The sequence below is a fragment of the Hyaena hyaena genome, unplaced genomic scaffold (genome assembly GCF_003009895.1).
Source record: "Hyaena hyaena isolate Hyena2069 unplaced genomic scaffold, ASM300989v1 scaffold_291, whole genome shotgun sequence".
NCBI lineage: Eukaryota > Metazoa > Chordata > Mammalia > Carnivora > Hyaenidae > Hyaena > Hyaena hyaena.
The window spans coordinates 1,159,315-1,184,730 of NW_024080921.1; the positions used below are offsets into that span (position 1 = coordinate 1,159,315).

Consider the following 25,416-nt stretch of genomic DNA (forward strand, 5'->3'; position numbering starts at 1 on the left):
CCTTGCCATTTGCAACAACATGAATAGAGCTAAAGAATATATCTCTAAGTGAAATAAGTCAGTCAGAGAAAGACAAATACTGTATGATTTCCCTCATATGTGGACTTTAAGAAACAAAATAAGGGGTGCTTGGGTGGTTCAGTCAGTTAAGTGTCCAACTTCGGCTCAGGTCACGATCTCACGGTTCGTGGGTTCAAGCCCCGCAATGGGCTCTGTGCTGACAGCTCAGAGCCTAGAGCCTGCTTCAGATTCTGTGTCTCCCTCTCTCTCTGACCCTCCCCTGTTCATGCTGTCTCTTTCTCTCTCTCAGAAATAAATAAAAAACATTAAAAAAATTAAAAATGAAAAAGAAACAAAGTAAACAAGCAAAGGGAAAAAAAAAAGAGAGAGAGAGACAAACTGAGAAACAGCATCTGATTTTGGCTCGGGTCATTTTCTCTCAGTTCCTGAGTTCAGGCCCCATGCTGGGCTCTGTGCTGACAACTCAGAGCTCGGAACCTGCTTCATATTCTGTGTCTTCCTCTCTCTCTGCCCTTCCTCTGCTCATGCTGTTTCTCTCTCTCTCTCAAAAATAAATAAAACATTAAAAAAATTTTTTAAAGATTTTATTTCTTTATTTTTATTTTTTTAAAGTTTATTTTACTTATTTTGAGAGAGAGCGAGCATGGGAAGGGCAGAGAGAGAGGGAGACAGAGAGAATCTAGCAGGGTCCACACTGTCAGCATGGAGCCCGATGTGGGGCTTGAACTCATGAACTGTAAGATCATGACCTGAGCAGAAATCAAGAGTTAGATGCTTAACCAACTGAGCCACCCAGGCATCCCTTATTTATGTTTTTCAAGTAAATGGTACACCCAAGGTGGGGCTCAATCTTATGACCAAATTCAAGAGTCAGATGCTCTATCAACTAAGCCAGACAGGTGCCCCTCAAGTTATTTTGAAGCAAATCCTAGTTATCATATCATTTCATCTGTAAATGTTTTCACATGCCTCGCTAAGTGATAAGGCCTCTATCTAAGAAAGTACACTATCATACCATTATCATAGATAAAATAAAAATAATAATCCCTTAATAGCAAATATCAAGAACAAACTTCAAATGTATACAACTTATTATAAAAGGTTTTCCCCTAATACTCATTTTGAAATCTGTAATTAGAGAATATAATTCTTTACAACAGTTAGGTTCTTGAAAGTTTTCTATTGAATAAATTTTTATAAATCAGATCCAACTTTTCCTCTAACTAAACCTATAATGTAACTATTATGTACCCAAGTATGCCAAAGAAGAATAATAAACTATTTGTTGGAAAGAATACTTTTTCTCAAGATGAAGGATATAGGATGTTTACAAATAGCAAATTACAGAGAGTATTTTAGGTTTGGAGCAAGAACAAGCTATCTAGGAACATAAAGCATACAACTTTTACAACTATAATTTGTTTTTTTGTCTTCACAACCAAGGGATATATATTGGATACAGTGAATCTTGTAACAAATTGTCAAAGTTCTACAAATTGTTTTTAAATACATCATTTTTGAAATCTTTGGAAGAGTGATTTCTAGTAGATAGCATTACTAAGAATTCATTAGCTCAAGCTAAACTTACTGTCTTGTTTTTTAACTTTTAATTTTGAAATACGTTTGAACATAAAAAAAATTACAAATAAATAAGAGTTCCTATGTATGTATCCTTCACCCAACTTCCTCAAATGTTATTATTTGGGTGCCATAGTAGAAGCAAGTCAATTTCAAAAAAGTATTTGATGTGGATGGCTCACTTGGTTAAGTTTTGGACTCTTGGTTTTGGCTTAGGTCATGATCTCATGGTTCCCGGGTTCAAGCCCCATATTGGGCTCTGTGCTGATGTGTAGAGCCTGGGATTCTCCCTCCCTCTGCCTCTCTCCTCTTCATGCTCTCTCTCTCTCTCAAAATAAATTAATTAATTAATTTAAAAAAATTTTAAAAAGGTATTTGACATGATTTCCTTCCAAATCTCACATATAAACATGTTCATCTTATACTGCAAAATTCAATTTTGGTTTTCATTTTCTCAATATTATCACTTTTTATTTTTATGTTTCAAGTTTATTTATTAATTTTAAAAGAGACAGAGCATGAGCAGAGAAAGCAGCAGAGAGAGAGGGAGAGAGAGAATCCAAAGCAGGGTCCACTCTTGTCAATGAGCTCTATGTGGCGCTTTATCCCACAACTGTGAGATCATGACCTGAGCCTAAATCAAGAGTTGGCTGCTTAACTGACTGAGACACCCAGGTGCCCCAATATTGTCACTTTTTAAATGAAAGTATATTAAAATTCTTATTGCCAAGAAGGAGGTAAGTGATCAGGTGATAATGTGGTTAGGTAAAGTCATAAGGTTAAGTCATAGTTGCCTGGACAACTATACCCAGAGGATGTTACTTAATGGATAAATAAGTAAGTAAATGGATAAGTAATGTTTATTTCACCAATAAACCTTGGTGAAAGGTTTGTAATATGCCAGAGCCTTCATTTGGTCATGTTCCATCTAACACCTTTATCTAACTGTGGGTATGGATGATACATTGTCGTATTCGATCAGGATTCAGAGATTGCCACAGAATGCAGCACTGCGACAGAACAAACAAAATGATTTAATTAAATTAATTAATTAATTTAGTTTTAAATCTATACTTTTATATTGGGGGGAAGGAGTAGAAAAGAAAGCCCCTACACTGGGCCCTACTCAGTGGCAGCTTCTTGTTCCATAGAGTTAAGGAAGACTTTGAGGAAATAAAAGTTGTTTGAAAAAATCCAGGTGTAGTTGCTTTGTATGTTGTGATGGGTAGAGGGATGAAGTGAAGTGTGAAGGCCCCTCACACCCTCCATCTTGCCTCAGACTATGTCCTGGAACCCTGGGGCAGAGAAAGCACCACTTTCATTCCTGCTTCTGGGATTGTTGATGGCAACATAGTGATAGAGAACCACAAGCAGGAAGAGCGACACGCCCATCATGTTGGTGAAGATGGCGAGCTGCACGTCTCTGATCATCCTGATCAGCTGCGGTCAACGCGAAGCGGTCTGTGCACTAGCTCCAGGTAGGAGTCAAAATGATTTTAATAAGTCTAAATAGTAAGGCCAAAAATATCTAATCAAAAGAGTGAAAGAGGGGCGCCTGGGTGGCTTAGTCGGTTAAGCGTCCGACTTTCGCTTAGGTCATGATCTCGCGGTTCGTGGGTTCGAGCCCCGCGTCGGGCTCTGTGCTGACTGCCAGCTCAGAGCCTGGAGTCAATTTCAGAGTCTGTATCTCTCTCTCTCTCTCTCCCTCTGACCCTCCCCTGCTCACGCTGTCTCTCTCTCTCTCTCCTAGAAATTTAAAAAAAAAAAAAAAGAGTGAAAGAAAGCTGCTTTGGAAGTTGAGGGAGCAAGGCATTATGACTTTAGCTTACTGCAAACTCTGTGCAAGCCCAAAGAGTGATGTGATTACCACCGTTCCAAGCCAATGCAACAAAGAATGCACCCCTCTATTCTGGTCTTTCCTCATCTGTAGCACTGTTTTAGGCTTAGGAATCAATAAATGAACATAGTGAAGCTGGAACTTACCCAACGAGGGTAAAGCAGTTAAAGGGACTGGACTTGCTTTGCCTGGAGAAGAGAGTACATGGGAACATGAGTGTTGTCTTCAATTGTTTCATGACCTGTCTTATGGAACAGGGAACCGACCTAGCATGCCACAAAAGAGAGCGGAACTAATAATACAATAATATTAGTAGCTGGTACTTTTGAGTATTTAATATACGGTATGCATTTTACATGCATTATCTTATTTAATATAATGATTCAATAAAGGGTTAGTTTCTGTTATCATCTTGATCTTACAGATCAGTAAAACATAGCTCAGAAAGACCAATGTCACACAGATAGTAGGCCAAGTAGTTAATACCAATAATGAAGTAATACCTGTAATACATTTAGAAGAGTGTTAGAACATGATAAGTGAGCAATAAAAATCTAGCTACAATAAGTATTACTATAATTATAGTTAAATATTATTATTATTGTATTGACTTAGGCCAATGGCTCTATGCTGTGGCTACACATTAGAGTCTTTCACGGATGTGAAAGTATTGATGGTTGGATCCTACCTTCAGAAATTCTGACTGATGTGGTCTGAAATACAGTGTGGGCATTTGACATTTTATTTTATTAATTAATTTAATTTAATTTATCTTTTTTTGTAAAGATTTTATTTTTAAATAATCTCTATACCCAACATGGGTCTCGAACCTACAATCCTCAGATCAAGAGTTGCATGCTCCACCAACTCAGCCAGCCAGGTGCCCCCAAGAACTCTTAAAATTCAACAATGAGTAAATGAATAATCCAATTTGAAAATGGGCCACAGATCTGAACAGATACCTCACCAAAGAAGATACACACATGGCCAAAAAGTATATGAAAAGATGCCCAATATGATGTCATTAGGGAATTGCAAATTATTAATTAATTAATTAAAGTAGGCTCCATGCTTAATGTGGGGCTTTAACTCTTGACTCTGAGATCTAGAGTCACATACTCTACCAACTGAATCAGGCTGGTGCTCTGGGAACTTCAAAATAAACCAACAATACGATACCACTATATACCTATTAGAATGGGCAAAATCCAAAACAATAATACCAAATGCTGATGAGAATGTGGAGCAACAGGAACTCTCATTTATTATTTATGGGAATGCAAAAATGGTACAACTACTTTGGGAGACAGTTTGGTACTTATACACTTGATCTTAGCCAAAAGGCCGAGAAGCGATGACAGTTTGGTACTTATAAAACTAAACATATTCTTACCATATGATCTAGAAATCATGCTCCTTAGTATTTGCTCGAATGAGTTCAAAGCTTATATCCACATGAAAACCTGCACATGAAAAAAAAATTACACATGGATGTTTATAGCAGCTTTATTCACTATTGCCACAATTTGGAAGCATCCAAGATGTCCTTTGGTAGGTGGATAGATTAATAAACTATGGCACATCCAGACAACAGAATATTATTAAGTCCTAAAAGAAATGGGCTATTAAACCATGAAAAGACATGGAAGAAACTTAAATGCATATTACTAAGTGAAATAAGCCAATCCAAAAAGGCTACATACTATATGATTCCAACTATTCCAACACTCTGGAAAAGGCAAAACTATGGACACAGTAAAAAGATTTGTGGTTGCCAGGGCTACAGGGGAGGGAGGGATGAATAGATGGAGGACAGGTGATTTTTAGGGCACTGAAACTATTCTGTGTGATACTATAATGGTGAAAATGTGTCATGATACATTTATTTGTCAAAACCTATAGAATATACAACACTATGAGTGAATTCTAATGTAAACCATTGTAATGTAAACCATGGACTTTGAGTGATAATGATGTGGCAATGCAGATTCATTAACTGTAATAATTATTTGATAGTGAGGATTTTGATAGTGAGGAAGGTTGTGCATGTATAGGGGTAGGAGGAATATGGAAACTGTACTTTCTGGTCAATATTGCTGTGAACTTAAAATGCCTCTGAAAAAATAGTGTATTAAAAAAAAATAAAGTTAAAAAAAAGTTCCCCAAGTGAATCTAATGTGCAGCTAAGGTCCAGAACTATTGGCCTAGGTTCTTTGCATATATAAGCTCTTTCATTTCTTTAAAAGGTTTTTTTAGGGGCGCCTGGGTGGCTTAGTCGGTTAAGCGTCCGACTTTCGCTTAGGTCATGATCTCGCGGTTCGTGGGTTCGAGCCCCGGTTCGGGCTCTGTGCTGACTGCCAGCTCGGAGCCTGAAGCCTGTTTCAGAGTCTGTGTCTCCCTCTCTTTCTGACCCTCCTCTGCTCACGCTGTCTCTCTCTCTCTCTCTCCTAGAAATAAATAAAAATATAAAAAAATAAATAAATAAAAAAAGTTTTTTTAATGTTTATTTATTTTTGGAAGAGAGAGAGAGCACGTGGCAAGGAGCAGAAAGAGAGGCAGAGGATCTGAAGCAGGCTCTGTGCTGACAGCAGAGAGCCCGATGCAGGGTTCAAACTCATGAACTATTGATAATACAACCTGATCCAAAGTCTGCCATTTAACCAGCTGAGCCACCTAGGTGCTCCATTCTTCAATTCTTCTAACATCCATCTGATTAGGTAGATGTGGCTACCCTATTTTACACATGAAGAAACTGAAGTCTGGAAAGATTAAATAATTTACCAAGTTTACCAAGCAGTAAAATGGGAACTGGTTTCACACACTGCTTGGCCAGCTCTCATGTGTATAGCCTTTTTACCTTACCACCTTTTAATAATTGGAGCTGGTAGCTCAAAGTACAATGCATTGCCTCATAAAGTAATAATTTCCCAACACTGGAAATCTTATAGAAGAATCTGGATAACAAGTCAGGAATGGCAAAGTTTGCTACATTGTTTTGTTTTGTTTTTTTTCAGCATGAGGAAAAGTAGAATAGGTCATCTTTAATATTCCTTTACACTCTCAAGAGTCAAAGAGTTGAAGGCCTATGTTTGAGAACTAGACCTGTTCTTTACTAGCTGTGAGACCTTGAGCAAGTCCCCCAATTTCTCTAATACTACTAATGCAAATACTGTTAGGTCATTTTTCATATATATTTCATATATATGAAAATATATGAATATTAAAATAATATAGGAGGATTAAATATTTTTTGTTAGTCTTTTGCTAACTGTAAAGCTTTATAGAAATCAATTTTATGTTTTCAATTTTTTTAATTTTCTGAAGTAAGCTACATGACCAAAGTGGGTTTGAACTCAGGACCCTGAGATCAAGAGTTGCATGCTCTACTGACTGAGTTAGCCTGGCACCCTTATGGAAATCAAATTTAGCTTGAGGATGGCTAATAATCCTAAAACCTACATCATATCACAGTGTTCCTTTGTTTAAAATGTCCAAGGGCTGCCCACTGCCCAAAGAACAAACTTCAGACTCCTTTGCATGGTGTATGAGACCTTTAGAAAATGAATTCACTTAATCTCAATGTTCTCTTTCTTCTACCCACTAACTTTACCCTAGGTTCCAGCCAAATTTAATTTTCTACTGTTTCAAAATGGCTACACTCCTTCAGAGTGACAGCGTCTCAGAAGTTGAGAAAAGCCAGGGACACTCCCATTTCCAGTTAATAGTTGAAGAAATGCCCCTATTATTTGTAGCATGTTTGAAACGTTTACATCTAATGATGCTTTTGATATATAAAATCTGTAATGCCGTATAACTGTGTTATTCATAAGATAATATTTATTTTGAAAATTAATTCATAGTAATGTCAGTTGGTAGGATAAGAGTTTAAATTTGAATGATGAGATCTTCCGTTCTGAATCTGTGAATGGATCCCAGTAACTGTGTATATTTTGAAGATATTTCATAAAAGTGGGGCCTATGCCAAAAAGTGAGGAGCACTCTTTACACTTCTATGCTTCTCCACGTGGTCTTCCTAAGGTCTGGCCCGCTCTAACTCAACATTTGAGATTTAGTTCACACATCATTTATAAAGCCTTCTGAGATACCATTACCTCCTTGATGTTCTCAGTGTATTTGACAATATTATGTGATAAGCACTACCATGGAGATGTACAAGGAAACTGTATTCACATCTGCCCTCCCCTAAATTTTGTTTTTTAAAAAGTTTTGAAAATGTTTTTTATTTATTTCTGAGAGAGAGAGAGAGAGACAGCGTGAGCAGAGGAGGGTCAGAGAAAGAGGGAGACACAGAATCCGAAGCAGTCTCCAGGCTCTGAGCTAGCTGAGAGCACGGAGCCTGATGCAGGGCTCAAACCCACGAACCGTGAGATCATGACCTGAGCCGAAGTTGTACGCTTAACCGACTGAGCCACCCAGGTGCCCCTCCTCCCCTAAACTTTTATAGTTTATAGAAGTTGAGGTCTGTGACTCACTGTGTCTTATACTGTGCCTGGCACATAGCAATTCCCAATGGCCATTATTTTTAAAATTTTTAAAATGTTTATTCATTTTTGAGAGAGACAGAGCATGAATGGGGAAAGGGCAGAGAGAGAGGGAGACATAGAATCTGAAGCAGGATCCAGGCTCTGAGCTGTCAGCACAGAGCCCGACATGCGGCTTGAACCCACGGACCGTGAGATCATATCCTGAGTCGAAGTCGGATGCTTAACCAACTGAGCCACCCAGGTGCCCTCCAATAGACATTATTCTTAGATTTTGACATCAAGGTGAAATATTACTATGTAAACATATGTTGGTTTCTTGGGACATATATTCAAGTATGTATGGTCAGTTGCCATCACAAGATCTTCTGTTTTCTTCAGGACTTTATTCTTTTAATGTTCTTGTTCATATTTGAATTTAAAATAATTACAATAAAAGTCACAGTACTTTTTGGTAAGATTTCTTTAAAGCTTACCAGTCGTTCATTTCGGGGTAGAAGTAGATGGTGCGAATAAAGATGGTAAAGGAATAAAGGAACATATACCTTAAAATTAAAGTAGCGGTGTTTAGCTGGTTCAGTAAGTAGAGCATGTGACTATTGATCTCTGAGTTGCCAATTCTAGCCACATTATGGGTATAGAGATTACTTTAAAAAAATAAAATCTTAAAAAAAGACTTTAGCAAAGAGTAGTCTCTTCCAACTTTTCATTTTTTAAAGGTTTTTATTTATTTATATTGAGAGGGAGAATGAGAGAGAGAGAGACAGACAGACAGACAGAGAGAGAGAGAATCCCAAGCAGACTCTGCATTGTCAGTGCAGAGCTGGATGCTGGGCTCAAACTCACCAACCTGTGAGATGATGATCTGAGCCCAAACCAAGAGTATGATGCTTAACCAAATGAGCCACCTAGGCACCCCTCTTCTAACTTTTCTATTTTCTTAATAGCATAATCAATTTCCTAGCTTCCAAGTGCTCTCTGCAGGTTAAAAAAACCCAAAAAGCTAAATGAAGTCAATCATTTACATTCTGATATACCTTTTTAAAAAATAAATAAAAATATTTTTAGGATTTAGCTTTTCTCTATTTTTTTTTTTTTTAATTTCTGACAGAGAGACAGCATGAGCAGGGCAGGGTCAGAGAGAGGGAGACACAGAATCTGAAACAGGCTCTAGGCTCTGAGCTATCAGCACAGAGCCCAACGCGGGGCTCGAACCTATGAACTGCGAGATCATGACCTGAGCCAAAGTCGGACGCCCAACCGACTGAGCCACCCAGATGCCCCAACTTTTCTCTATTCTTATTGCTCATAATAGGCCCTTTCTCCCACCAAAAATGGAGGATTTCAGTAACCTCCCAGCCAATTTTCTTATCTAGGTAGCTCCTTTTAGCCATTCTATCAATCTAACACCTAATTCTTCTAGTTAGTGTTCTAATCCAAAAACCTGTTACTCACCTGAGCTTAAATTTTGCATCTGGCATTCAAAGCCCTGCTTCCTTCGTCCCTTACCTTCTCTACCCTTCACTGCTTAATACAGATTCTTTGGGGCACTGTCCTTCTCTCCTTTGTCAGAAGATATCAGGCTTTGCTTGTATTCTTCCCCCTCCCTTGCACTGTCTATATTCCACCCATTCTTCAAGGTTCAGAAGAATGCTACTTCCTCCTTGAAGATTTTCCTGGCAGCTCCAAATCATGTTCATAGCTCCCAAAGAATTATTTGCTTGAGTCGTAGTTGTGATTTGAACTCTTAACAGGAGACCTAGGGATCATTACCTGTGACAGTGGGACATATGCCTATATATGTTTGAAGTGCAAATCTGTAATTTCCAAAATACTGGCTAAGCATATGAAGATTGTTTAAAAGGACACAAATACTATCATGTAATATTCATTTTTGTTTAAAAGATGAAAAGGGTAAAATAAAGTACGGAGTGTCTGAGATATGGGTTTGCTTATCTCACAAACCAAGGGGTTCAATTTCTTTTTAAAAACTATATTCACATTTCCAATTAACTACATCCTAAAAATCTCCAAAACATCTTATAAGCAGGCATATTTTCTTTTCTTTTTTTTTTTTTTAATTTTCAGTGTTTTATTTATTTATTTCTAGGAGAGAGAGACAGCGTGAGCAGGGGAAGGCCAGAGAGAGAGGGAGTCACAGACTCTGAAATAGGCTCCAGGCTCCGAGCTGGCAGTCAGCACAGAGCCCGACGCGGGGCTCGAACCCACGAGCCCCGAGATCATGACCTAAGCGAAAGTCGGACGCTCAACCGACTAAGCCTCCCAGGCGCCCCGCATATTTTATTTTGAAAGCATGTAAAACAAAACGTCTGAAAGGAAAAACCGTGGGTAATACACTTGAGATCACACCCCACAGGAAAGAGTCAAAAGCACACTCAGCGGCGCTGCTTACCCGGACGCCACTGAGCCTGAATTTACGGTTTTTGGAGCTCAGTTCTCTAATCATTGCGATGGAGATAATACTCGAAAATGTTTTCTTCCCAGGGTTGTCGGAAAGGTTTTCTTTCTCGTGAACTACGGAGGAGGTTCGTCTTCCAGGACCCCGGAGGGGTGCTTTTTCTCCCGCGATGCACTTCGGCGCGCGAGTAGGGGTGCCGGCCAGGGAGGAGGGGAGTTCGGGTCGGAGTGCGGGCTGCGGGGCCGGAGACGGCAGGGACAGGTTGGGCCCCCGCTGTGACGTGCAGCGTGGGGGCCTAACAGCATGAGCACGCTAAGTGTGTCGGCACGGTGCAAAACAAGCTGAGCGTGCGTGCACCAGTGTGCGGGGGTGCTGGGAGCGTGCTCCCACTTGCCAGAGAAGCGTAAAGGCGCCAAGCCATGTGACCGAAAAGCGACTGCTGAAAAAGGAGCCGGAGGCCCGCGGGGCCAGAGCGCCCGGGCAGTGGCGTCCACGCATCCGGCCGCCCGGCGCCTCAGGTTGGCTCTCCTGCGCTGCCCGCCGACAGGTCTCCGCAGCGCCCCACGTGGCGGCCGGCGGTGCCGCTGCCGGGAGAGTCGATTTGCTCCGCCTCCGCCGAGCTCGGCTGCCCTCCGCAGCTTCCCCGCCCCGCTCGCGCCCGACCCTCCTCCCTTCCCCCTCCGGGATCGCGATGGACGCGGCCTCCCCCCGCCGCCGCCGGCAGCACCGCGCGGGCCTCTGAGCTTCTGGCCTGAGCAGCCGCGTGCCGGGGACCGGACGTGCGCTGGGTGCAGCCGGTCGGGGGAACCTCTCGCTTCCCTGTCACCAGGTCCCCGCGGAGGAAGGGGAGGGACGAGGCGCGGCTTTTCCTGTGCCACTTGCCCGGCTCGACCTGCGCGGCCTGCGGCTTCCTGGTAACTCGAGGGCCGCGGCCGGGCCTGGCTCTGCCCGCGGCCTGCTTGGAGCTGGACGGGAGCGGTTTGGGACGACAAGCCCGGGTAAGAGCTTAAAGGACACGGAGGCGGGGGTGCCTCACGCGGTCGGAAGGGCCAGCCTGGGGTCCGGGGTCCGGGGTGCCTGGCGGCGTGCCGGGAGCGAGACCCCAGCTCCGGTTGCGGTCGGCCGGGCTCCTGCGGGCTTACCCGCTTAGCCCCTTTGTTCCTTTCCCTCGGCCCTGCCCGCGGCGGGGCCCGGCATGCCCGAGCCGGAGCCCGCGGCGAGCCCCCCTTGCCCTTGAGAAGGGTTCGCCGCCCGGTCGGCCAGGGACGTCCCCCGGAGCCTTGGAGTTCCGGGCGCCGCTCCCGAGAGACCCGCCGCCCCGCTCGGCCCGGCGGCCTGCTCTGGGCACTGAGGCTTGCTGCTTCCCCAGAACTTCCCCCTCCAGACACAGGTAGCTAACTTAGCGGGGCTTAGTGCCGAGAAACCGGAGCGCGGTGCCTGCGCCTCCCGGCGCGGGGCTCGGCCTGGCCCGGAGTGTTGGGTCATTCCCCCTGGTCGCTGCCGTTGGGTGCCCCCCGTGATCCGCGGTTGGATTCACACACCTGCGGCTGGGGTACGTGGGATCCCGGGCTGTCCTCCCGTCAGGGCGCGTACAGGCTTTTGTAATGACTTGCCTTTTGGGCTGCTTCTCTGTTTCATGTTTTTGTTTTTGTTTTGGTTTGGTTTTAAAGCAGCTGCCCCACTCTATGGAGAAAGAGGACCGATGGGCTTGTATTCTGATCCGTGAGGTGTTAGTCCATTGCATTTACTTTTAGCATTTCTTTTTTAAACTTTTACGAATGGTTGCCAAGACTGCCAGAATTCTTAACCAAGCCTTTATTCATAGGTACATCTTGTATCTAATAATTGTTCGTATGTGGACATCTTAAGAAGCAGTAAGTAAATTCGGAAGTCAGCAGAATTTGTGGAATTGGACATAATTTTAAAGCAGAAGCTTAATTTGAAGGGGGATTGGATCAAAATGCTTAGAGTCTCCTCAGAATACCGAATCTAACTAACCCTTATCTGAAGATCAGTTTTGGGTGGAGGAGGGGAGAAGAAGTTTGCTGGGAAAAAAAAAAAAAAAGAACCTTTAGTAAGGTGTTCTTTGCCTTTTGGCACAGACATTGGTGATAGCAGTAGTGGGATCTGAAGCTTGTTTGACTGTGTTTGACAAAGACAGCTCTGGTTTCCAGTTAAGTAACAACCTACTTAAGCTTATACTGTTCTGCAAAACTTGTTTTTATTTAGTATGATATGTAAACATTAAACCTGAGGAATAAGAAAAGTGGAAAAACTGCTTCAAAAGTACTCTCCCCAAACATACTACGAGTCTTTTCTAATTCCTAGGAGGACACTGGGAACATTTGGTTCTAGCTGATGTAAAAGAAAAAAATTTTAAACCCAAGCTGATCTGTCCTGGATATTTAAAGGACTTTTTCCTTTTCCTTTTTTAATTTAAGCAAAGAGGCTTTTAAAAAACCATGGCAGATGTGGATCCTGATACATTGTTGGAATGGCTACAGATGGGACAAGGAGATGAAAGGGACATGCAACTAATAGCCCTTGAACAGCTATGCATGCTGCTTTTGATGTCTGACAACGTGGATCGTTGTTTTGAAACGTAAGTACATCCCTTCATCATCTTCTTTTGGAGTTGCTCTGGTGACATCTGTTTTCAACCATTTGCTGACTTCACTTTGTGTAGAATTTTCTCTAGTGAGTTTTAAAATTAACCTTTTAAAAGTTTCTGCAGTTTTGCATTCATACTTTTCTGAGAAATAAAAATTAGTAGGTGAAGTAATTCTGTAATGATCATTGTGATGACACAAATGTATGTTTGTTGAATGAATAGGAATTAGGGAAAACTAATTTTAACTTGATTCATTTTCAAAGTATGTTAGGAACTGGGAAAATACAAATACTTCTTTATAGGTACTTGTTTCTGTACTAAGAAATTACCTTGAAGTAAAGAAGGAAATAGAAAAAATAATGAACGTAGTTTCCAATCTCCCCTTTCTTCATTAGTATTAACTCCTATGGCGTTGTACTTTTGTTAAAGCAAATGATTGTAAATTTCACTTTGGAGGGTTTAAATTGGATGTTACTCTTATAGCATATTTTTGGAATGGTAGAAACAGATTTTGAAGGTTTAGAGTTTAAACAATTTTATTCATAGGTTTGAATGTAGAATTAGTGCAGAAATGTAAAGAAGAATTCATGATGAGATTGGCTATTAATGCTATGTTTTTGCCCTCGGGTGATAACTTGCCCGGTTAGATTAGCCATTCTTCTGAATACTGAACACATTTTGTTTTTACTGTTTATTCTATATTAATTATTTGAAATTTTGAATTCCAGTAGTAAGTAAATGAAAACTTTGTTTTTTGTATTAGTTTTAATGTTAGTTTGAGGTAACTAGAAGATGTTTGAGATGTTGACTTAAAATTTGGTATAATTATTTTAATTTCTTTGGATGGCAGTGAAGGCTTTTATTACTAAATTGACAAAGTATTTTTAATTGTCTTCAATTTTGAATGAATAATAATAAAAAAAATTAATAAACAAAAATAATTTTTGGTTGTAAATCTGATTAAAATGATAAAAATCTTAGGATAGAAGCCCTTGTAAATGAAGTTTCAAAATCAGTTTGTTAATGACCCATTCATGTCAAGTAGTTTTTGTTATTAACAAACTTTATTATAATTTAGCCCCCCTGTTGACACTTGTTTTAGCAGGATTCACAGAACAGTGAAGTAGAATTTTGAATGTTTATAGATTTCATTAGAGCGTCTTTATTAACTTAAGAATTACTTTTGGTATTTTATTAAAACATTTTTTTGTTTTTTGTTTTTCTTTTATTTTTTATTTATTTTGAGAGAAACAGAGACAGCACAGTTAGGGAGGGAGAGAGAGAAAGAGAGAGAATTCCAAGCACTCACAGTATGGAGCCTGATGTGGGGCTTGAACTCACAAATGGTGATCATGACCTGAGCTGAAACCAAGAGTTGGATGCTTAACCCACTGAGCCACCCAGGTGCCCCTAAAGAAAAAATTTTTTTAAGTTTATTTATTTTGAGAGAGTGAGCTTGTGCTTGCAGGTGGGGGAGGGGCAGAGAAAGAGGGAGAGAGAGAATCCCAAGCAGCTTTTTACTGTCAGACACTTAAGTGAGTGAACCACCCAAGCACCCCTAAAATTTTTTTTTAAAGTTTATTTACTTTGAGATACAGAGTGGGAGGGAGAGTCCCAGCCAGGCTCCATGTTTAGCATGGAGCCTGACAGAAGGCAGTATCCCACACCATGAGGTCATGACCTGAGCCAAAATCAAGAGTTTGATACTTAGCCGACTGATCCACCCAGATGCCCCACTCTTGGTATTTTAAAAAGTTATACTTGCAGGGCGCCTCGATGGCTTAGTTGGTTAAGTGTCCAACTTTGACTCGAGGTCCTAATCTCAGGGCTGGTGAGTTCAAGCCCCATGTCGGGCTCTGTGCTGATAGCTCAGAGACTGGAGCCTGCTTGGGATTTTTAGTCTCCCTCTGTCTTTGCCCCCTCCCCCTGCTCACTCTGTTTCTCTGTCTCACAAATAAACATTCAAAAAAATAAAAATATAAATAAATAAAAAGTTATACTTGCCAGTGAAATTAACAGTTGTTTTGCATCTTCTCTTAGGTACTAATGTATAGAAATTTGTAATGGCATTTAAAAAAAGTTTTACCATATTAAAACAATTTTAAAGGAAACTTTTAAAATATAAAACTTATTCCTGTATAAAATTGTACCATCCTAACATAATTGTTATTTTTTTTCGTTTTCCTTTCTAGACTTTATTTTATATTTGCTATAATGTAATTTTAAGAAAGAGGAAATTAAAGTCAGATGTGATTTACATTTTTTATTTACTAAGTAAAGATATAAGACTCTTTCAAATTGGAATGGTTACCCCGTGTCATGTGGCATACCAATCATTTGTCTACCTAAAAATGGATGTTTGATTAAATTGTGACAATTTAAAAAAAACAGCAACTTAGTTGGTTGTCTTCGTTCTTTAATCAGATTTTCTTGTCACAAGGAAAATTGTTTTGATTTCTTTAAACTAGAGAGGCAGCATGGTGAGGTGGAAAGAATGAGTTGTGGCATCAGAGATCTGGGTTCAGATGCTTGGATTCTTGGTCAGCTTCATGTAATTTAGCCTTTGAGAGCCTTTCTTTGTAAAATAGCAGTCCTCTTTCTTGTAGCCTCCTTGTGAGGATTAAACGAAAGAATGTAAATGAAAAGTGTTTTGGTTTAAGTGGGCTGCATACTAATATTATTAAATTTCTAATTTTGAATTTTATTTTGGGAGTTTATTTTGCAAAACAGATTGATTTTGGAGAGTCTTTTTAAATTCTTTGCAACAGTCAACAAATAAGGTAGGGAAAAACAAGATGATGTGTATGTTTTGAACATTGGTGAAAATCTCCCACACCAACTTGATTTCATAAGATACTAGCAGAGAGTCCTTAGTTACATTGAATAAAACAAAAGGTATCTGTGTGTTCAGATATGTTTTTGACTTATTAGCTTGTATAAATCGTTATATGGCTGTTTAGTCAGGAAAGGCAGATATTAGGTCTTTTTCTTTAATTTAGATTTTACATGACTCTCCATTTTTTTGTACCAGCTTTGATGGTCTTTTTGAAGTTAAGGAATATACATTTCTGGTGAAACTGTGATACTTCTTTAAAAAAAAATTTTTTTTTAATGTTTATTTACTTTTGAGAGAAGGACAAGAGACAGACAGAGGCTTAAGTGTGGGAGGGACAGAGAGAGGGAGACACAGAATCAGAAGCAGGCTCCAGGCTCTGAACTGTCATCGCAGTTGAACTCAAGGACCATGAGATCATGACACGAACTGAGAGCTGAAGTCAGACTGAGCCACTCTGAGCTGGCAGTCAGCACAGAGCCTGATGTGGGGCTCGAACCCGCGAACCGCGAGATCATAACCTAAGCGAAAGTCGGACGCTTAACTGACTAAGCCACCCAGGCGCCCCTTGATTCTGGATTCCAAAGTGGCTGAATACAGTGGTAAAAACCTTTGTGTACTTACAGGAAAAGATAAAAAATACCTACAACAGTGACAAGGGCGTAACCTTTTAAATTGTCTTCCTACTTTATGTCAGATGTTAGAGATAGGGTGATGACCAAAACACATATGTCTCTGGTCTTATGATGCCTAGTAGTCTAGTAGGGAAGGCAGATATTAAATAATTAAAGAAATATAACTGTAGTTATAAATGGTGATAAATGTGATGAAGGAAAAGGCTAGGGTGCTATGACTGTATTTAGAAGGGACATGGACTTGGAGGGGTGGGAGTGGTCAGTGTGGCCTTTGAGGAAGTGGTTTTTCCTAGAGATACGAAGAATGAGAAGGAGTTTATGGGATAAAGTATGAAGAGGTGAGGTAGAAAGAAGGTTCCAAGAAGAGGTGATGTGTGAAGAATTTGAAATGGGTAAGAATGGTGTGATTGAGCAACTTAGAGAAAACTATTATGACTGGGACAAGGAAAGGTTTCTAGAGTGTTGTAGAAGCTAGAGGCTAGAAGGGATAGAGTCTTGTATATATTACAAATTTGTTTTATCTTAAGAGATAACAGTACTGTAGAAGACTATGATGTACTGTAAGAGTGACTGATGTGATTACGTTTGTCTTTCAGAAACATTAACTGCTCTAACGAGTGTAGAGGTGGAGAGACTAGAAAGAACAAATGCTTATAGACTTGGTAGATTATTATCCAGAGAAACAGGTGTGTAGTAATAGAAGTAGAAAGAAGTGGATAGATTTGAGATAGATATAGGGGGTAAATAGTCAGCACTTGTTGAATGATTGGATATGAGAGAGTGAGAAAGGAGGTATCTTGGATTATTCAGGTTACATCGATGATGATGGCATTCATTGAGAGAGAACACTGAAAGCGTGTTGCGGGGCTAAGAACATGAGGTTGGGTTTGGCCGGATTTTCATAGCTGCCTCTACATTTAGTTTGTTGCATTGTATTTTGATTGAAATGTATGAAAAAAAAAATCCTCCGTAGAGGTAGTTGGAAAGGGAGGAATGTTGTAATGATTTTTTTTTTTTTTTACATAATTAGGGATATTCTTTGACACCATACAAAACTGGACAAGTGATAGTTTCTTAAGTGTTAGTTACAATGTGGATTCTGAATCATGTCAATGAGCTTTTTGTAGTCTGTTACATTAAAATTTATTGGTCTCTTGTACTTTGAGTGGATTTTTTGCCCATTTTAAAGCCTGTACAAGCATGCACTGGTTATTGATTTACTGAGCTATACAGATATTCTACATGTTAACGTATGTCATTCTACAGTATCACAAACTCCTATTTGTTTAATGTGAATACTGATACCATCAGAAAAGTTTCAATATTGGGAAGCTGTCTCATTCATGGTGGCAGATACAAGTTTTCCAAAATTGTCATTTTTGCTTGTGAGCTTTAATGTTATCATTGGCAATAAATACTGTCAGTTGTTTTCCTTGAAGTGGAAGGCTTACTTTGTTAGGTTTTGAGAAAATGTTTGTCAGATATCCAAGTCTGAATAATCATAGTTTGTCTGAAGTTCTTTCAAGTGAAAATGGTGTTGCGTGAAAAAAGTCAGCTCTCTTAACAGTTACTCAAGTGCTTTCCCTTGACACAACCATGATTCTTCAGGATGCAAAAGTGCTTTACATTTATTCCATTTTCTCAAGTGGTATATTAAAAAGATAGCTGTTTGTGGGTTGAGATTTAATAAAATACTTATTTTTGCTTCATCAGGGTTATTCTGTAATGAAACTGGCTCCCCCTGATCCTTCATGCTAGAGCTTGGCAGTGAAGAATCCAGTTACTAGTAGTACAGTTTAATGCCCCTACCTTGATTCATGCAGTTTCATCCACCATTGATTTTGCGTCATTAGTGTACATGTCAACACAGGAATAGAGTGATTCAAAAAGAGAAAGCACAGCTGTGTTGAATGTGGTACGAGGTGACGTAGGGTGAAAATTGAAGGTGTCTTTTAGCTACATTCTCAAGGGCATTGATCTTTTTAAAATTTTAATAGTTTTTTTAAATTTATTTTTGAAACAGAGAGAGCATGAGCGGGGAAGGGGCAGAGAGAGAGGGAGACACAGAATCTGAAACAGGCTCCAGGCTCTGAGCTGTCTGCACAGAACCCAATGGAGGGCTGGAACTCATGAACTGTGATATCAAGACCTGAGCCTAAGTCGGATGCTTAACCGACTGAGCCACCCAGGCGCCCTGATCTTTTTTTCTTTAAGTTTATTTATTTTGAGAGAGTATGGGCATGATTTGGGGAGGGGGAGAGAGGGAGTGACAGAATCCCAAGTAGGCTCTGCAGTGCCAGCATAGAGTCCAACATCGGGCTTGAATTCACAAACTGAGAAAACATGACCCAACTGAGGTCAACTTGGGCGCTTAAATGCTTAACTGACTGAGCCTCCCAGGCACTCCCTAAGGGCATTGATCTTACTGAGAACTGAATGGAGTGGTGGTGAGGGGCCTCTTTGAATTGGTCCAGGAGTAAGTAGGATATGAAGAAATAGAGATGAGGAGTATGGAAAACTTTTTTGAAAAATTAGATTGGAATGGGTGTGTAGGGTTTTGTCGTCTTCTTCTTCTTCTTTTTTTTTTTTTAAAGGGTTTTGTCTTCTAAAGGTTATAGAGGTAGGAGAGAGAATGGAATATCCAGTGTTTAGGATTCTGAGAAACTGGGAGAAAAGTAGCTTCTGTTAAGACCAGTGCTTTTTATTATTTGTTTAAAAAATTTTTTAATTTTTATTATTATTATTATTTTTTTTATTTCTGAGAGAGAGAGAGACAGTGTGAGCAGGGGAGGGTCAGAGAGATGGAGAGACGCAGAAACAGGCTGCAGGCTCTGAGCTGGCAGTCAGCACAGAGCCTGATGCGGGGCTTGAATCCACGAAACGTGAGATCATGACCTGAGCCGAAGTCAGACACTTAACCGACTGAGCCACCTAGGCACCCCTATTTTTTATTTTTTTATTTTTTAGATTTACATCCAAATTAGTTAGCATATAGTGCAACAACAATGATTTCAGGAGTAGATTCCTTAATGCCCCTTAGCCCATTTAGCTGATTCCCCCTTCCACAGCCCTTCTAGTAACTCTCTGATTGTTCTCCATATTTAAGAGTCTTACTAAATTTTTGTCCCTCTCCCTGTTTTTATATTATTTTTTCTTCCCTTCCCTTATGTTTATCTGCTCAATATCTTAAAGTCTTCATATGAAGGACCAGTGCTTTCTAAACTTCAGTGTGCGTGATGTGAATCATCTGGGGATCTTGTTAAACTGCAAGTTATGATTCAGTTGGTTTGGTGTGCTGCCTAATAGTCTGCATTCCTAGTATGCTACCAGATAATGCTGAAGCTCTTGGTCAGAATACCTTAGTTTAGTAGCAAAGATCTGATCAACTGGTGGAGAGATAAATTTTAGGTAGTGTTTTTGTTGTTGTAGAACAGGGAAGATAAAGTGCAGATGTTTTAGGTTTGATGTTAAAAAGTTGAAGGGATTTCTGTCTGATGACATCTGTTTTCTCCCTCAAGTAGGAGACTGAAAAGAGTGACAATATCTCGGATTGGTATGGGGAGATTATTATGCTCATATAGTGCTAGTAGCTTTATAACAGATACCTTGTCTCCAAGCTGACTGTACCCAGGGTTATAGTCTTAAAATATTCATGGTCTTTTCCCTCAGCTTTTTTGAGGTGTAAAGAGTCTTAAAATTCTGATTTGATTGTACTACTTATTTTTATAAAATCTTTTGGGTCTTTACCTAATGGACAAAATTTAAATGCTGGTGTACTATTAGATACATAATAACTACCACTTTTGTTTTTCTGTTGCTAAGCATAGTGCCTGGTATACAATAGCTAATATCTAGAAACTGAACAAAATGAAGAAATTATATTGTGCTTGTTTCTCACTTATGCCTAAAATGCCTAAGTATTTATGGAGTCATGAAATTAGTTAATAAGCATGCAAGAGGAGAAGCACTGTATTCTCCATAGTACAAACAGTGACAGCGACAATATATATTTTCCCTACCCTCCTGCATTTATGTACCTGCCTTTTCCATATTAACTCCTGTTTTCACCTACCCCATGGCAGAGTAATAGGGAAGCAGAATTACTTTTTTGATCAGCCTGCAGCCGATTCTTTCTTAAGTAGAGAATGTTCATGGTTTCCAATACATATAATCCTGGAAAGTTAAATAAGTAATTATTGTTTACAGAAATCAGCTGTTTATATACTTTTTTCAGTGGACAGCAGAAAGAAGCTCTGGAAGATGAGAACCATTCTCTGAGGTTCTTAACCCTGGGCTCTGGGTGGGGGGGGGNGGGGGGGGGGGGTCATAGATAATGATCTTCAGTGAGCTTTTGCTTATCAAAGTGTCTCCCACCTTAAAATGTAAAAAAAACCCAACTCTTCTAGTTTATAGCAGTAGATAATGTATACTTTGTATACTTGTTGACTGTGTTATTAGACCTTTGAGTTCCTCAGAGCTTAGCACTGTCTTACTCATCTTTGTATCCTACCCCCCAACACTTAGCATAGCACTTGGCATAGAGAGTCATTCAATAGATATTTGTTGGATGAATTGCATTCAGATTTGTGTGTGTATTTTAATTGGAGAAAAGGAAATCTACGTATTGGAATTTTACTTCTTTTTCTTTGAGAGGGAAGGCCATAATTTTCAACTGCCATGCCAGGAGTTATTTTTAGTTAAGCAACACAGAGTCAAAGCTGAGAGCAGGGACAAAAATAAAATAAAAGATGAGGGGTGCCGGGGTGACTCGGTCAGATAAGTGTCTGACTCTGATTTTGGCTCAGGTCATGAATTCAGGTCACAGGATCAAGCCTCATGTGGGACTTTGTGCTGAATGCGGAGGCTGCTTAAGATTCTCTCTCACTGCCCCTCTCCCCTGCTCATGCTCTTTCTCTCTCTAAAATAAAATTTAAAAAATTAAGAAAGTAAAAAAAAGATGAAATGACTCAAAAGATGTTATTTATTATCTTTACAAAACCAAATTTATTAGACTTTTACAACTAAAATTTAGTTTTATATAAAGGAAATGAAGAATTTACAGACCATATTCAGTAAAATATTGCCACTATACATAACTTCCTTTATTTTTTTTAAAGTTAAATTTTATATTGTAGTCTTCAGAAATCTTGGCCAAAATTCAAGTAATACAGTCTAGAAAAAGTATGGTATAATATAAAAACTATTACAATTCCCAAGGGACATTATTTCTCTTTGGAACCTCATGAAAACTTGTGTTGTTTTAATTTATCTCTGCTTTTCATCAGGGAAAGTTTCTGATGTCATTGAAGGTAGCATTTTGGAAACCATTGCTTAAATCTGAATTCATCTGAAGTTTCTTAATCTCATTTGTATGGTCTGATTGGTCTGACAGTTCCATATAGATGAGTAATCTTCATGTTTCCTAATTAAGAAACATAGACCTTTGGGTCTAAAGTTGGCATTATAGTATAGTACTATGTTTAATATACTGTATAAACACAATTTCTACCCATAAAGTAGGAGATAAATATTTAGCAAGTAAAATTTTGAAAAACTCTTTAATTGAGAATAAAATTGTGTTTCATACTTGTATACTTACAGTGCTATTCAGGGAGGGCTGTAATTATGATATACGTGATCTTTATTTATTTTTCTTAAATTTATTTAAGTTATAGTTAAGTTTGAGTTTTGACAAATGCAGAACCATGTAACCACCACCACAATTGAATTGCATAGCAGTTTCATCACCCTAAAATACTCCCTAGAGCTGTACCTTTGAAGTTAAATCCTTCCCCAACTCCAGTGCTTGACTTTCAGTAATTTGTTCTCTGATGCTATAGCTTTGTCTTTTTCACAGTGTCGTGTATTGTGTAGCCTTTTGAATCTGGCTTCTTAAATGTAGTATATTTCATTTGAGAATCATCCATGTTGCTGTGTGTGTAATAGTTGCTTCCTTTCAATTGCTGTGTAGTACTATTTTATGGATACAACCCAAAGGTGGTTTATCCAGTTACCTCTTGAAGGTAAATGGTTTTCCTAGTTTTGATCATTATGACCAAAGTTGATATAAACCTGAGCATGTAGATTTCTGTGTAAATAGGAATTTTCATTTCTTCTGAAATTCTTAGAGAAAAATCTGACAAGACATAGAAATTGGGAAACTGATTTCAAAATTATATGGAGATGCAAACGACCTACACTAGCCAAAACAACTTAAGTTAGAGGACTAATGGTACTGTATTTAAATTCTTATTATACAGCTACAGTAATCAAAACAGTGTGGTATTGATGTAAAGCTAAGTGGATTAATGAAATGGAACAGAGAGTTCAGAAATAGACTCATGTACAGTGACACCTTATTTCAGCAAAGGTGCAAAGGGAGTTCAGTGGAAGAGGGTAGAGTGTTTTTTTTTTTTTTTTTTTAATGCTGCTGGAACAATTGGTATCCATATGGAAAAAAGAAAAATTAACTGTGATTCATATCCCACACTATATACAAAAATAAACTTAAAATGAATCATAGACTTAAATGTTAAACCTAAAACTATAAAACCTCTAGAAGAAAACATAGGAAATAACCTTTGTGACCCTAGGTTAGGCAAATATTTCTTAAACACCAAAAGCATAATCTGTAGGAATAAACTGATAATGTTTGAAGGTTTTTATAACTAATTCTGTAGTAGAGGACTGTTTAGGTTACTTAATTCTTTTTCTTTTTCTTTTTTTTTTTTTAATTTAAATGTTTATTCATTGAGAGAGAGAGACAGAGAGAGAGACAATGTGAGCAGGGGAGGGGCAGAGAGAGAGGGAGACACAATCTGAAGCAGGCTATTAGCACAGAGCCTGACACAGGGCTCGAACCCATCAATATGACCTGACCGAAGTCAGACACTAAACCGACTGAGCCATCCAGGCACCCCCATCCCTTTATATTTTCTTAACAGTTGCCCTAGGAATTGCATTTAACTATGAATCAGTATTTCATCATTTAAAGTAAAATGAAGAAGTCTTACAACTATGTAGGTCCCTTTACCTTCTACCACCCCTATGTTATAATTTTCATGTGTTTTAAATTTATATACATTGAAAATCTCAAGATACAGTGTTACAATTTTCACTTTAAACAGGTTAATAGAAAAATAATCTATTATATTTACCTATGTATTTATTATTTCTGTTGTTCTTCCTTAATTCCTGTAAAGTTCCATGTATCTCTCCAGTGTGGTTTTCTTTCATTTTGTGGAAATTTCTTTAATATGTCTTTTAGGGAAGTCTGCTGCTGATGAGCTTTCTTAGACTCCCTTCATCTGAGAATATCTTTATTTTGCCTTTATGCTATGAAGATACTCTTACTGGATATAATTCTAACTGGAATTCTGGGTTGACAGTTCTTTTCAGCATTTTAAAGATATTATTCCACTGTTTTTTCGCCTTTATGGTTTCTGAGGCAAAATCTGCATTCATTCTGATGTTTGTTTCTTTGTGTTGTTTTCCCCTTGCTCCTTTTGCTATTTGATTATGATTTGTTTATGCATGGTTGTGTTTGAATTTGTCTTATTAGAGGTTTGCTGAGCTTCTTGAATCTGTATGTCTTTCACTAAATTTGGGAAGTTTCTTCTTCAAATCTATTTTCTATAGTCATTTTTTTCCTTTCCTTCTGGGACTTTAGTGGCACAAATGTCACATTTTTTGATATGCTTCCTCAGGTTCCTAAGATTTCTCCCTTTTTTTCTCCCAATCTTTTCACTCTCTGTTCCATCTAGTGAGGATTTTTTCCCCTCACAAATTGTGCTTTTTATTTCTAAAACTTTTATTTGACTTTTTTTTTTATAAACTTTTTGTTTCTCTGCTGAAAACTTCTATTTCCAGTCATTTCAAGAATGTTCACATTTACCTCTTGTAATATAGTATAGTTATAAGACCTGATTTAGAATCCTCTCTGATAATTTTAACATCCAGATTGTTTCAGGCTTGCATCTGTTGGCTGTCATTTTTCTTGAGTTGGATGGATGAGATTGTATTGATTCTTTGTGTTTCAAGTTATATTGATATTTGGGATATTATGTTGTGATTATATTATATTCCCTGGGTTTTATAAAAAATCCTCTGGAGATAATGTTGATTTTGTTATTTTGTATTGGTATGTAGTCAACCTGGTTAGATTTAGATTGCAAGTTCTGTCTTGCTCTCTGTAGGTAGTGGTTCCAATGTCTGTGATTTTCCTAGCCTTTGTTATGGTGTTTGGGTCTGCTCTGTACATGTGTCATTCTGAGTATAATCTGGGACTTGGATGGTGGATTACATCATAATTTAGTTGTCAAAGTCTTTGATGCTGTTCTTCAGCTCTCCTCCATGGTGCAGTTTGGAGGTAAGTTTAGGATTTGTGTCGGGGATCCTTTGTTTGCTCTTTCTTCTCTGAGATTTCCCCTGTATCTTTTGACTACCTAGAGCCCCCCCCCCCTTTTTTTTTTTTTTACTAGTGTTCTAGCTAGAAAACTGAGACTCTCTTGATGTGATAGCTAACACTTCTTCCCACCCTCCACTCTCCTTTCCTCTTGGGCTGGAACTAGACTAGACTCCCCTCAAGGTGAAAGTATTAGAAAAAAAGAAGATAACAGGATTCTTCTCATGCTCTTTTGACCACAGGGGGCCCTTTTCTTAGTTCCTCGTTCTCTGCAAGGCCTTAGATGCTCAGGCCACCTCCACTGCACTGTGCATGTGTCACTCAGGGTTTAGTTTGATAAGGCTTAACTCTGGGGCTAGCCTTTGAGCCAGACAAGGAGTACCAAGCCTCAAGCCTTTCTTCTCACACTCTCTGACTAACAGAGACCCTCTGTCTTGGTTCTCTCTGAGTTTATGTCTGTGCTCCTGCTGTATATTTTAGAGGCTTGCCTCATCCAGGGGTCAAACCAGGAAAGAAAAGAGGAAAGGAAAAAGCCCTTGAAACTCACTTCTATCATGGGTCTTTATTTAAGGTTTG

The 25,416-nt window shown here is 39.0% G+C and overlaps 1 protein-coding gene across 4 annotated transcripts in view; it reads left to right on the plus strand.

Moving 5' to 3' along the window:
* Nucleotides 1-11,067: 11,067 nt before the first annotated feature.
* Nucleotides 11,068-25,416, plus strand: part of HECTD1 (HECT domain E3 ubiquitin protein ligase 1) — an 89,416-nt gene continuing 75,067 nt past the window's right edge. For all 4 annotated transcript variants that reach the window (XM_039247112.1, XM_039247113.1, XM_039247114.1 and 1 more), the window contains exons 1-2: nt 11,068-11,355; nt 12,799-12,959. In XM_039247112.1, coding sequence (XP_039103043.1) covers nt 12,820-12,959 — 140 coding nt within the window. In that variant the 5' untranslated portion in view covers nt 11,068-11,355; nt 12,799-12,819. The remainder of the gene's footprint in view (nt 11,356-12,798; nt 12,960-25,416) is intronic.